The 13,323-nt window shown below is 33.4% G+C and overlaps 1 protein-coding gene across 1 annotated transcript; it reads left to right on the top strand.

Annotated features, from left to right (window-relative positions):
- The first annotated feature begins 814 nt into the window (after positions 1-814).
- Positions 815-8,230, top strand: LOC107898079 (protease 2). The gene is made up of 11 exons (XM_041090879.1): positions 815-1,162; positions 1,785-2,068; positions 2,183-2,377; positions 3,179-3,525; positions 4,297-4,588; positions 5,444-5,602; positions 6,131-6,496; positions 7,015-7,080; positions 7,244-7,292; positions 7,473-7,596; positions 7,789-8,230. Exons 1-11 carry the CDS (start codon positions 862-864, stop codon positions 7,871-7,873), a joined length of 2,268 nt encoding a protein of 755 aa, XP_040946813.1. The 5' UTR covers positions 815-861; the 3' UTR covers positions 7,874-8,230.
- The last annotated feature ends 5,093 nt before the right edge of the window (positions 8,231-13,323 follow it).

The raw sequence follows: 13,323 nt of genomic DNA, 5'->3' as shown, positions 1-13,323 counted from the left end.
TTAAAATATATTTAAATTATCTTATAATTTTGTATAAATTCAATTTTATGATTAATATTATTATAAATAAATTTAAATAATTTTATAATTCAATATTTAATTTGAAAAAAAAATGTTTAAAATTATTATAAATGAATGATATATACAATTTTCTAGATTAAACATAGATGAAAAGTGTTTATGGAATACATTAATTTGTTGTTTATGAAATCTATCTATAATAAATTATTTAAATATTTAAAAAATATTTTATTTTTATCTTTTTTAGAAATTCAGTCCTATAAATAATCCTTATTATAATAAAATCTAATTAGCATAAAAATCTTTAACTAATAACAAAATTTTAAAAATATTAATTAACTTAAAATATAAATAATTTATATGACAAAAAAATTAAGTTATTCACGTCAATTGGGATAATGAATGATGTGGTAAAACATATATATTCTTTTAATTGGATAGGATCATAAATGATGTGGTGGAAAGATCTATAAATAATTTCTCAGTACAGGAATTTTTAGATCGGACAAATATTCTAATTAATATTTAAAATTTAAAAAAAATAAAATTAAACACATCTTAGTTTTTTTGGGAGGAATTTAAAACCCGACAAATATTCTAATTAATATTTAAAAAATAAAAAATTAAAATTAAAACACATCTCATTTTTTTTGGAGGAATTTAAAACCTGACAAATATTCTAATTAATATTTAAATAAAAAAAACACATCTCATTTTTTTCGAGGAATTTAAAACCTGACAAATATTCTAATTAATATTTAAAAATTAAAAAAATAAAATTAAAACACATCTCAGCTTTTGGAGGAATTAAGAAAAGATTCCATTTGGCGACATTATTATATGAATTCTAATTGCATAGGCGGAGTTCTACATCTCCGGCTACTACTCTTCTCTACTTCTCATCGCATCCTCGCCGCCCATCCGAAGATCTCCGCCTCACGCCGCCTATCAACGGCCACCATGGGCTCTCGATCTCAGCTTCCATCTCCGCCGTTGGCCGAGAAAGTGAAGCACGAGATGGAGTTGTTCGGGGACGTTAGAGTTGACAATTACTACTGGCTTCGCGATGACTCTCGCAAGAACCCTAAAGTCATCTCTTATCTTCAACAAGAGAACGCCTATACCGAGGCCATGATGTCCGGTATGTATATATGTATATCGATTTCCTTAACTTTCTGTTTGCTTCTCGGAAATGTTAAAAAGCAACTTTGATCTGGAACTCTATTGAGTTGCTTTCAGTTCTTCGGTTGTTAGATTCATCTTTCATTTTGAACGTAAGAATACTTCTGTAGGAACCAAAATATTCGAAGATGAAGTTTGATACTGAGACTTAGAGGTCGAATCAAAGCTATATATATGTATATAGGCATATGTATATCTATTCACTTCCTCAACTATCTATTTGTTTCTTGGAAGTGTTACTGTTTTGATCTGATTTTTTTGAGTTGCTTTCTCTTCTTCGGTTGTTAAGTTACTCTTTTATTTCCATAGCATTTTATTGGATGAAAGAATACTGCTGCAGGAACCGAAATATGTGAAGATGAAATTTATGCTGTGATGTGATTTAAAGGCCGAATATATATATATTTGTTTATGCATATCTACCGGCTTAGTCAACTTTCTATTTGTTTCTCGAGAATGTTGACAAACAACTTTGCTACCGTTTTGGTATGATACTTTTTTGAGTTGCATTCACTTCTTCGGTTGTTAAATTGCCTTTCCATTTTCGTAGCATTTTATTTAACGTAATAATGCTGCTGTAGGAACCAAAAAATTTGAAGATGAAATTTATGCTGAGATTAGAGGTCGAATCAAAGAGGATGATATATCTGCTCCTCTTCGGAAAGGACCCTATTATTATTATTCAAGGACTTTGGAAGGAAAGGAATATGTTCAATATTGCAGGCGTCCCATTCCTAATCGCGATGCTCCATCTTCTGTTCACGATACTATGCCCAGTGGGCCTGATGCTCCGCCCGAGCATGTAATCTTGGATGAGAATGTTAAGGCTCAAGAACATGGTTTTTACAGGATTGGTGCTTTTAAGGTCAGTTATGACCCGGCTTCATATTGTTAACTTGGTTTTGAATGGGCTTGCTTTCCTTTTGTTAATGTTCATATTTTTTTCTTATGAAGTCTCTTTATGCAATTTGTTGTTCAGGTCAGTCCAAATCATAAGATGGTTGCATACGCTGAAGACACTAAAGGAGATGAAATTTATACTGTCTATGTGATTGATGCAGAGACTCAAGCTCCAATAGGGAAACCACTAGTAGGTGTAACGTCAAATCTTGAATGGGCTGGTAATGATGCTTTGGTTTACATTACAATGGATGAGATCCTTCGGCCAGATAAGGTATGGGTTTTCAGTTTCCATTCCTTAAAAGGTTTTTGACACATTGGGATCCTATTAAAGACAGTAGTCCTTTTTTGTTTTGCACGCTTCTTAATGTTTTAACTAAGCTTTCTATTCGTTCCCACTTTTTCCCTCCATATTGTTTTGTTCCAGTAGATTCTATATCAGTACCACTGTCCATCTTTTATCGTGCTCATTATAAGGTGAAAATAATGACACTTACATATCATAACCATATACGCGACTAATTCAGAGTCCCCTATCTGGGATTTTTTTTATGTAGTCTTTGATGTTAATAAACTGTTTTTGAATTTCTTCCTTTCCGTTGATTTCTTGTTAGAAATCAAAAGTCTATATAATTCTTTAGACTCATGGCTTGAGTCTTTTGAGTTTCAAAAGGATGTTTTTATCCCTACATGACGCAGAGAAAAAATCCTGATTTTTACAAATAATATCCCTGTATCATGTACCTTTATACAAGATCGCACATATCTTTTCTTTTTCACATAATTCTTTTCTTTTTAGAGTCTATGTACATGTATAATATTCATCAGATCTTTCCAGTTGTCCACATGATTCTAGGAAAAAATTACAGTTGCATAACATATTAGTGCTCAAATAGGATCATGTGCCTTCTTCAAGTCCAGGTAGAGTTTTATTCTTGTTACCTTTAGCTTGTTGTTCTTCTGTGTTGGCAGGTAATTGTTAAATTCAGTTTAATCTAAATATAAATCCTCTCCTTTTGTCGTTCTCTGAAGTACAACTACATTAACCTCCCTTTTCTTTTATTTCTCATGATAGGCATGGTTACATAAGTTGGGAGCAGACCAATCCAATGACTCATGCCTTTACCACGAGAAGGATGACATGTTTTCCCTTGGTCTTGAAGCCTCTGAGAGTGAGAAATTTTTGTTTATTGCATCTGAAAGCAAAATGACAAGATTTGTCTTTTATCTTGAGGTTTCCAAGCTGGAAGAAGGCCTTAAGGTTTTGACGCCTCGTATAATTGGCATTGATACCTCTGTTAGTCATCGTGGAAACCACTTCTTTATCCAGAGGAGAAGTGATGAGTTTTTCAATTCAGAACTACTAGCTTGTCCAGTGGATAATACATCTGCAACAACAGTTCTTATTCCTCACAGGGCAAGGTCGTAAGGAATTCTAAAGTTTTCCACGACCTTTCACTAGTTTCTTGTATATGTTGCTTTTATTATTACATTACTTTGGGGGGGGGGAGGTTGTTTGGATTATGATGCTCTTTCAAACATATAATGTTCAACATGGAAACACCTTCTTGCTTGTTCTTTTTTTTTTTTTTGGGGGGGGGGGGGGGCGGCTTCAATGCAACTATCTAGTTTGTTTCTGAAATGATATTTTACAATTTCAAACCTAGAAAAATTATGTATGTCTGAGTAGACAGGATTAGATGAGGAAATCTTTTTTTTTTCGATACTTATAATCACTTGCAATGCATTTTTGTAATTATGCTTAATTATTTGTTTTCTGTTTTTGGGTTATTGTCAGATCTATGATGGCTGCTTTGCTGGAAATTATGAGTTAATCATTTAATGATTCCAATGATGTATGCGCAAGGAGCTATACTGCTTTAACCATTGATGTTATCAGTTCACAACTGTGGTTATTTTTAGTCATAGCCTGTGAAAGAACAAGTTAAAATTTAGCTGAAACTTTTCTGTTTGGTTGGGTGTCAGATTGTATAGTTTATGTTTTTATTGCATTTTGCAATTGTGAATGATGCTTCCTAAGAAGTGGAAATGATGATTTGTTACTCCCATGTGGACAGGTGCTTTGTTTGATTGGTTATCAATCAGTTTACCTACTATTTTGCAAATTCTTTCATTTGTATGCATCTTTTATACTGGATGGCAGCTTACCATTTTATTTTGTTTCTTCTTCAGTGTAAAGATTCAGTATATTAAACTTTTTAGTGATCATCTTGCTGTCTCTGAGCGTGAAGAAGGTTTGCCCAAAATTACTGTTTACCATCTTCCGGAAGTTGAAGAGCCACTCATAAATCTTGAAGGGGGTAAATCAGTTCAATTTATTGACCCTGTATACTCAGTTGATCTATCAGTATCACAGTTTTCCTCCACCATTTTGCGGTTTTCTTATAGCTCATTGAGGATGCCTAATTCTGTCTACGACTATGACATGAATACTGGGGAGTCTGTTTTGAAGAAGATTGAAACTGTAAGCACTACTGTTTGTTAACATTTGAACCATGATAAGAAATGAGTTGATAAAACTTAGTGTAAATAAGGATCTAAAATAGTAAAACTAGTGATATGTACAGTGTGTTACTTTACATGACATGATCCGATTACAAGCAAATTATAGGTATAGTTGTCTTTACCTAATTGTCTCGATTGCTTTGCTATCCATGGTTTGCTTTTCCCACCTTCATGTTGGAGTGATCTTCCTTTTCTAGAATTGGTCTTTTCATGTACTACCAAGAGTCCTTATGCAGAATGTATCTCATTCAAGTAGCACCTTCTACATCATACTGTGACATGTTTTTAGTTTGTTTATTCCGGTTAGCTAAAAGGAATCGGAGGTTTTTATCATAAAAAAAAGGGAAGTGGGGCTTCTGATGCTAAACTGCTATTCTCCCATAATTTTGGTCTCATAGTTAAACACTGCACTTCAATTCAAGCTGTCATGGTTTCATCCAAGGACTTAAATTTCAACGTGGACCTTCCAAGATCAGAATTTCAGAATACTTACAATATTTGATTTCCTGTTTCTGACCTTTTTGCTCGGGTCCTCAAATATATTGAAAGTTTTCTTCTTTTCCTGACAATATCCTTCCCTTTTCTCCTGAAGATTTTGCAAAAAAACCATTTTAGTTCTTAGGACTTGATCTGTTCATAAAATGGTATTGATCAGATTTTGTTAAAGAACTTATTCTCCCTCCAGAAACCACAATCTGTTTTTACCGGTCAAGAATAAAAATAGTAGGTTTATGAATTTATATTTCATTATTACTTTTGGGTCCTATGTGTGCATATCATGCTGGATTAATTTTGTACGTTGTCTCTTTTTCAGGTTTTGGGAGGGTTTGATGCATCTAATTATGTCACCAAAAGGAAATGGGCTACTGCTTCAGATGGCACTGAAATTCCCATATCAATTGTGTACCAAAAGAATCTTGTCAAGCTTGATGGATCTGACCCGATGTTGCTTTATGGATATGGTTCATATGAGGTAACAATTCATTCGATGGGATCAATTATTGTGAGAGGTGCTAATTACGAGTTGGAGTTATTATTCTTCTATTTTATTACAGTTTTGCTAAGACCATGTTGAACTAATGAGGAAGTTTATCTTAATGTGATGTGAAGGCAATTTCCGTGCTTGTATAATCTTCCTTGATTGTACACTATTTTGTTTAGTCTCTGGTTTTTCTAGCCTTTTCTGGATTTGTGAATACTATGAAAGTCTCAAAAACTTGTTCAGTTTTGTTTTACTTCTAGGGGTGCCCTCTCTTACCCTTTTTCCTCCTTCAGTTTCTCAAAATTATGCATTCAGAAAGTTAAGTGATCTTTCAAGAGGGCACTTTACATTCAAACATTTTTTTTCTTTTTGCAAACTGTTGGAACTATGACTTTCACATGTCTATGATTATGTGCTGCATCATTTTGGAGTATCCTTTTAGTTGAATGTGTACAAATTTCGGTGTATAATTATTGAATTTCAGTAATTTAATATAGTGTTACATGTCTGTTAGCGCAGATATGTATAGATCCTGACTTTGAGGCATCAAGGCTGTCTTTATTAGATCGTGGGTTTATCTTTGCAATAGCTCATATTCGTGGAGGTGGTGAAATGGGGAGGCAATGGTATGAGAATGGGAAATTTTTAAAGAAGAAGAATACTTTCACAGATTTTATCTCTTGTGCCGAGTATTTAATTGAACAGAAGTACTGTTCAAAGGAAAAATTGTGCATAGAGGGAAGAAGTGCAGGTGGATTGCTTATTGGTGCAGTTCTTAACATGAGGCCTGATTTGTGGAAGGCTGCTGTCGCTGGAGTGCCTTTTGTAGATGTCCTGACTACAATGCTCGACCCTACTATCCCTCTTACAACTTCAGAGTGGGAGGTATTATCTTTCTCCTTACAAAATTTGATTTTCATTTTTTGCATGACCATTGAAACAATCTGGTACAAGTGGCTACTGGCGCATTAGTATTGAATTGCATTCTCATCTTGGCAAACACTTTTCGGGGATTGATTTGATGTAGTTCCTTAGTGACTGCCATGATGAATCTTTAACATGTTTAAGAAATCTGAGTGTTGTAATTTGATTTTTGTAAATGGTTTGAGTTTTCGTGTTCTATAACCTGCCAAATACAGATCTGCACTATATAGAAGCACAAACTCTATTAGTAATAATGAGTCAGTGACTAAACAATCCATTTGGCTTATCGGGTTGGTAAATTTATCCTTAAACTAGATGTATGTGATTTTTTCTTGTTTTCAGTTATTGTAGGATTCACCCCAAATTTCAATTGTTTTTACTGAAGATTGGATAAGCCTTATTTGTTTGAAATTAAATCGTTTAGTCCAGTACGTTAACTGCTAACCATGTTATCCTTCTTTCTGTTTTTGTTACAACAGGAATGGGGTGACCCTCGAAAGGAAGAGTTTTACTTCTATATGAAGTCGTATTCCCCTGTTGATAATGTACGACTCTAATACTGCTGTTTCTCCAGGCTTTTGCGACTAGCATTCTATATGACAACTAACTATTTCTCAGTCAAGCATGAACATGGAGCGCTGAATATTGATCATGTATCACTTTAAATTTTTCATTATGTTTAGGCTCTAATATATCTATGTTTTGCAGGTGAAGGCTCAAAATTATCCGGATATTCTCGTTACAGCTGGCTTACATGGCAAGTATAAAGATCAGTATAATACATGATATTCTCTTTTTGTGATCATATAGTAATGGGTTGATTGCTTGTCCCTCCTCGATAATAATTCTGCACATTAAATGTCTGCCACTGGAAATATCTAGTAGCATATATTCTCCACATACTGCTATTAACCTATTTTGTATACTATTGTGGCAGATCCGCGTGTTATGTACTCAGAACCTGCAAAGTTTGTAGCTAAACTAAGGGATATGAAAACGGACGATAACATGCTATTGTTCAAGTGTGAACTTGGTGCCGGCCATTTTTCAAAGTCCGGAAGGTAGTTCCTCTTTCTTGGTTCCCCTGCTGAAAGCTATTAGCGTTCTGAATATTTCATCGTTAAGTTATAAATATCAATATATATTCCAGCTTTATATTCTACGAAAACCTCAATATCACATGAAACTGAGCCATAGATTGTCCGGTATTATAAGATACACGAATGTTTAAACAAATATGTTGTTGAATGCAGATTTGAGAGGCTTCAAGAAGATGCCATGACATATACTTTTATGCTGAAAGCTCTGAATATGATTCCCGCCTCTGGGTCCGCGTAAAATCCGATAAAATCAAGAGGTAATGCCAATTAGATAATCTATATGCTTTGGCTTGGAATTTCTGCCATGGTGGTGGTTGAAGTTTTTGGGGTTTCTACAGTGCAAACTTTGCACAAGTGATGATTGCTTTTAGAGTCGATATTCACTTGTTTCCTTACAATCTTAATTTTCATTACCCCATTGTTTTTAGTCATTGTTGGGGAAAATGTTGTGCCTTTTGTTGGTAAACATTACCCAGGCATTGTTTGAATCTAATCAAATTGAACTCCCAACTTTAGCAGAGTATCTAACTCTAAAATGTCATATTATGGTTTTAGTCCCTATATTTTAATTTATCATAATTTAATCTTCCTACTATTATTAATGTTGTGCCTTAGCTCAATTAAGAAATTCCATCGGTCAACTAGGGGTGATTTTGGTTCGGTTTTGTTTGATTGATTTTTTTTGAAATTTTTAAACCATCCATTCGGCTTGGTTTGGTGGTTGATTTTTTCCCATAATAATTTTGGATTTTATTGTTTTACAAAATGACATTATTTGATAAAATTTCATAGTCTTTTTCATAAATATTAGGTAAAAACTAATATTAATTCATTTCACGAATGGAACTATATATTTCAAAAAAAAAAAACAATAAATACTCGTCGTAGCAATGAAGAATAAATTTCCATCAGCACAATAAAAGTTTTTAAATGACAATAAAAAGAAATTAAAATTTTACCTTTTTAATCAAAGTTTAAGTATAACTGAAGAGGATAGAATGTTAGAGCAATATATTTAAAAATTGATACATGCTTTGGTCAATTTTGATAATTCATAATCAAGTAGGAAATTTAAAATAATAATATTTGATTATTTATTTATTCGATTTAACTGTAAGTTTTCGGGTTGAATTCTAATCCTTTTATAATTTAACTTTTGTTTTGATTTAAGTAACTCTACGTTCATTGTCAGCTCCAATGGAGAGTCCAATTAAAAGTAGCTTACCACCCTTAATACCACTTTGCTTACATCTCTCTCCTCCTATGTCCTCCTACATTTCTATTTTAAACTTTACAAATATAATTCCAATTACTAGCAATATATATCCTAAGAGCGAAAAGAAATCAATATTTAAAGTTAAATTAAAAGAATTCTAAAAATAATCTATCATTGCGGAGATTTAAATAATATTAAATTTAGAGATAAATTATACATAATTTAATAAATGGAGAGTCTTTGGATAGACGGTACATTTATCTGTGGTTAGTGTAAAAATAGCGGTGGCTGTGATATTAGATACTATAGCAGTGAGACAAAAAAAAGAAACTAAACGCACCATACTAAAAATAAACGTCCATCCAAGGGGCCCAAACTTGCAACATCAATGTCATAAGACTCACAACTTTTAACAACAATATCAAAGCTTTGATGACACGTACACAAAGATTACCGGAACTATATATATCAAGATGTTTAATGTTATATCATATAAATAATTATATAAATCAACTATAGCGGATTCAAAAAAAAATATAACTATATGTGGAAGTTGTTAATGTGATTTTGGTACCGTTGACAAAGGCTGTAAAACTTTGTTATATTAATGTCTTAAGTTCGACTCTTATTTTACATAAATTATATGTAGATTGTTTTTAAATATATATTTTTTTATTTGGTCGAAATTAGGGTACCGATTGTTCCTTTGTAGTTAGTTGATCTTAAAATGTACTTATCATTTGCATGGACAAAAATTGAATCCCTAACTTTATAATTAAAGGGTGAGATGAATAACATCGCACCACATAATTATTTTTAAATATATATTATTACTTATATCCCATTAAATTATTCTAATTTAAGTTCATATATTCCAACTATTAGTATTTATAATATTATATTTTAATTATAATCGATTGCAATACATTAAAAGGAAAAACTATAGTTGAAATATGATATCTTCTTTTTAGATATGATGTTAAGGAAGAGAGAGAGAGCATTAACAAGTACAAAATTGATGAAAGGAGGGAGTGGGAAGAAAAAGAAGTCAAGACGTGGGTGGGAGTAGGTGAACCGGCCAACTTGGTTTAACCCACATGGGGCCAGGGAGGGGCGGTTCCCATGAAGCAGCCCAGAGGTGAATATATCTAAGAGGTACTTTACGGATTTGATTAAATTAATCTCTCTACTATTAAATATATAAAGTCTTTATATTATTAAAAAAATTAAATAAGGTTAATTTAGAATAAAGTTAATATATATTGTTTAAAAGATATCATGTGTTGTTTAACAGAGTTAATATTTTTCTTAAAGTTTTTATGATTTTGTAAATGAAATATTTTGTTTAAAATTGAATTGCAATTGAAAAAAAAAATTTAAAATATTTTTTATAGAGTAAATGTTAACTCTATTACAGTTGGGACTTATTTGATTCTTTTTAATAATATAAAGACTAAATTTATTCATTTAATAATAATAGAATTGATTTGATCTAGTCCGTATAATATTGGGACCTCCCCAGTGCTTTAACCTTATTAAAAAAACATCAATTTTTATTTTAAAATAATTTTCAAGTTATTTGACTCGAAAAAAGATTTAAATTTGACCTGAAAAAAGAAACAAAATGGATTAGAAACAACGGAATAAAGAGAAAAAACAAAGCATCAAAAAATATTAAGGTGAGATAGAAAAAATATTGAACGGAAGAAAACAAAAATAAGATGATGATGGAAAGATTGTCCCCTTGAAGAAAAAAGCTTCAATAAAAACAATTGATGGTGATAAAAGTCAATGTCCTATGAAACCATTTGAAGAATGATCTTCGACAAACTCCACAAATGACTCTAACTAACCCCCTAAAGCTGAATCCTAGTAAATTGGAGGGTGAAGAGTTATCCAACGGCTTTAAAAAGAAAACAAGAAGAAAATCTACTTCTAAAATAAACAAAAGAGAAATATCACAAAGAGATATAGACTAACTAATTATATCAAATAAAACTCTCAAGTATAATAAAACTCTAATTAATCTAAAAAAACAATAGTTTTAATTAAAACAAAAGGGAATGACCGAGGTAATGCAAGAAATAATAACAAGAAAAGCTCAAAGTATTGAAGAACGTTTTTGATTACTGAAGAAACCAAAATTACATTAGATAAAATGACATATAAATAGCTTAACTACATGTAATGTTAAAAGCTAAAAAAAAAACCTGCAACTAATAGCCCACTAAAACCTCAACTAACAAAACATAATCTGATAATATCCCTATAAAATAGGAACCAACTTATTTGATAAATAAATTAAAAATCCAGTAAGATGCACTAATTTTTAACACTCCCCCTTAGTGCATGCTTACGATCAAGAACTCCAAGAGCATCTCTAAATTGCTGAAACTTAGGCTTCACCAAAGCCTTAGTGAAAATATCAGCCACTTGATCGTTGGTGCGAATATTTACAAGCTCAATCTCTTCACTTAGAACCTTTCCTCGAACAAAATGATGTCGAACCTCGATGTGCTTCGTTCGAGCATGAAAAACCGGGTTCGATGCAAGCTTAATAGCACTTTCATTATCACACTTGATTTTTACTGCATAATCAACTTTGCATATGTCTCCAATCAACCTCTTCAACCAAATGCACTCTTGTGCAGCCATAGTTGCTGCCACATACTCGGCTTCGATACTCGGCAAAGCAACAACACCTTGCTTTTTGCTACACCAAGAAACCATTGCTGAACCGATACTGAAACAATATCCCGAAGTCGAGTGACGATCGTTTGTATCTCCAGCCCAATCGGCATCAGTAAATCCACTCAACATAAAGCTATCACATCTCTTGTATAAAAGACCATAACCAATAGTTCCTTTAACATAACGCAAAATCCTCTTTGCTGCATCCATATGAATAGTTGTTGGATTCTGCATAAATTGAGAAACAACACTAACAGAGTATGAAATTTCAGGCCTCGTAATGGTCAAATAGATTAAGCTTCCAACAAGTTGTCGGAACTTCCTTGCATCTTCCAACGGCCTCCCATTATCTTTCTTCAACTTCAAATTCGGCTCCATCGGAGTAGCTTTTTCTTTCGACTCCCCCATACCGAAACGCTCCAAGAGATTCCTTGCATAGCCTTTTTGAGAAACAAAGTAACCTTGATCTGATTTTTCCACTTCTAGACCAAGAAAACATCCAATCTCCCCCAAAATTTTCATCTCGAAACGAACAGACAAGCCATTCCTCAAATTACAAATTTCTGATTCATTATCTCCAGTTATTATCATATCATCAACATATAATAATACCAAGAGATGTGCACCTGATTCCAATTTTATAAATAAACTAGAATCTGATTCAAAAACTCTAAAGCCACAAAAAATGAGATATTGAGCAGCTTTACCATACCATGCTCGTGGCGCTTGCTTAAGGCCATATAACGCTTTCTTCAAACGGCAAACACGATCGGGAAATTCCTTAAAGACAAAGCCAACAGGTTGCTCCATAAATACTTCACGATCTAAATCTCCGTAAAGAAACGCATTCTTTACATCAAGTTGCCATAGTCTCCAACCTTTAAACGCAGCAAGCGAAATGATCGATCTCACCGTCACCATCTTTGCTACTGGGCTGAACGTCTCCTCGTAGTCCAATCCATAATTTTAAGAAAAACCACGAGCCACCAGACGAGCTTTAAATCTATCAATGGTGCCATCCAATTTTTTCTTCACGCGAAAAACCTATTTGCAAGTGATCGGCTTACAATTTTCTGGTTTATGAACCAACTCCCACGTCTCATTTTTGTTTAAAGCTTTAATTTCTTCAAGGCCAGGACTTGTGGGGATTGGTTGTTGACGCTGATGCAACAATCCCTCCCGATATTCCTGAGAATGCTGAATCACGAAGGAGGTGGAAGGTCAAGTGCGGTAAAGCTCTGATACCAGAAGAGAACGGCATTAGATTCGAAACTTTTCGCCATCTGCTTTGCCAAAGCTTCTTGATTAGAGAGCAAATTCTCTAACTCCTCCACCAAAGGCTGTGTCGACCACCATTGAATAGAAGTGACAAAAGGCCCATACTCCTTCTTCAAACCGCGGATAAGATAACGACGCAAACGAGCTTCACTAACTTTCTCATCCGTATCTATCTCTGAAATTTCAGCACAAATATTTTTAACTCGTAAAAAATATTCTGAAATTGACATACCTCCTTGTTTTAACCCGGCCAACTCGTTCTCCAACAATTGCAACCTTGCGGTATTCTTCTTGGTAAACAACCTTTCGAGCGTTTCCCAAACTTCTTTAGGAGAGTTAACATCACGAACATGATTAATGAACTCTTTGCTAATAGAAGTCCTGAAAACAAAGAGAGCTTTACCGTACTTGACCTTCCACCTCCTTCGTGATTCGGCATTCTCGGGAATATCGGGAGGGATTGTTGCATCAGCGTCAACAACCAATCCCCACAAGTCTTGGCC

This window comes from Gossypium hirsutum, chromosome D04 (assembly GCF_007990345.1).
Source record: "Gossypium hirsutum isolate 1008001.06 chromosome D04, Gossypium_hirsutum_v2.1, whole genome shotgun sequence".
NCBI lineage: Eukaryota > Viridiplantae > Streptophyta > Magnoliopsida > Malvales > Malvaceae > Gossypium > Gossypium hirsutum.
This window is presented reverse-complemented; position numbering and strand designations above follow the sequence as displayed.

Bases quoted from the DNA above. Each gene is read 5' to 3' on its own strand.
- LOC107898079 (XM_041090879.1), top strand. From the start codon at position 862: ATGAATTCTAATTGCATAGGCGGAGTTCTACATCTCCGGCTACTACTC. The intron at 6,497-7,014 runs GTATTATCTTTC...TTGTTACAACAG, and splicing joins TTACAACTTCAGAGTGGGAG to GAATGGGGTGACCCTCGAAA. The intron at 7,293-7,472 runs GCAAGTATAAAG...CTATTGTGGCAG, and splicing joins CGTTACAGCTGGCTTACATG to ATCCGCGTGTTATGTACTCA.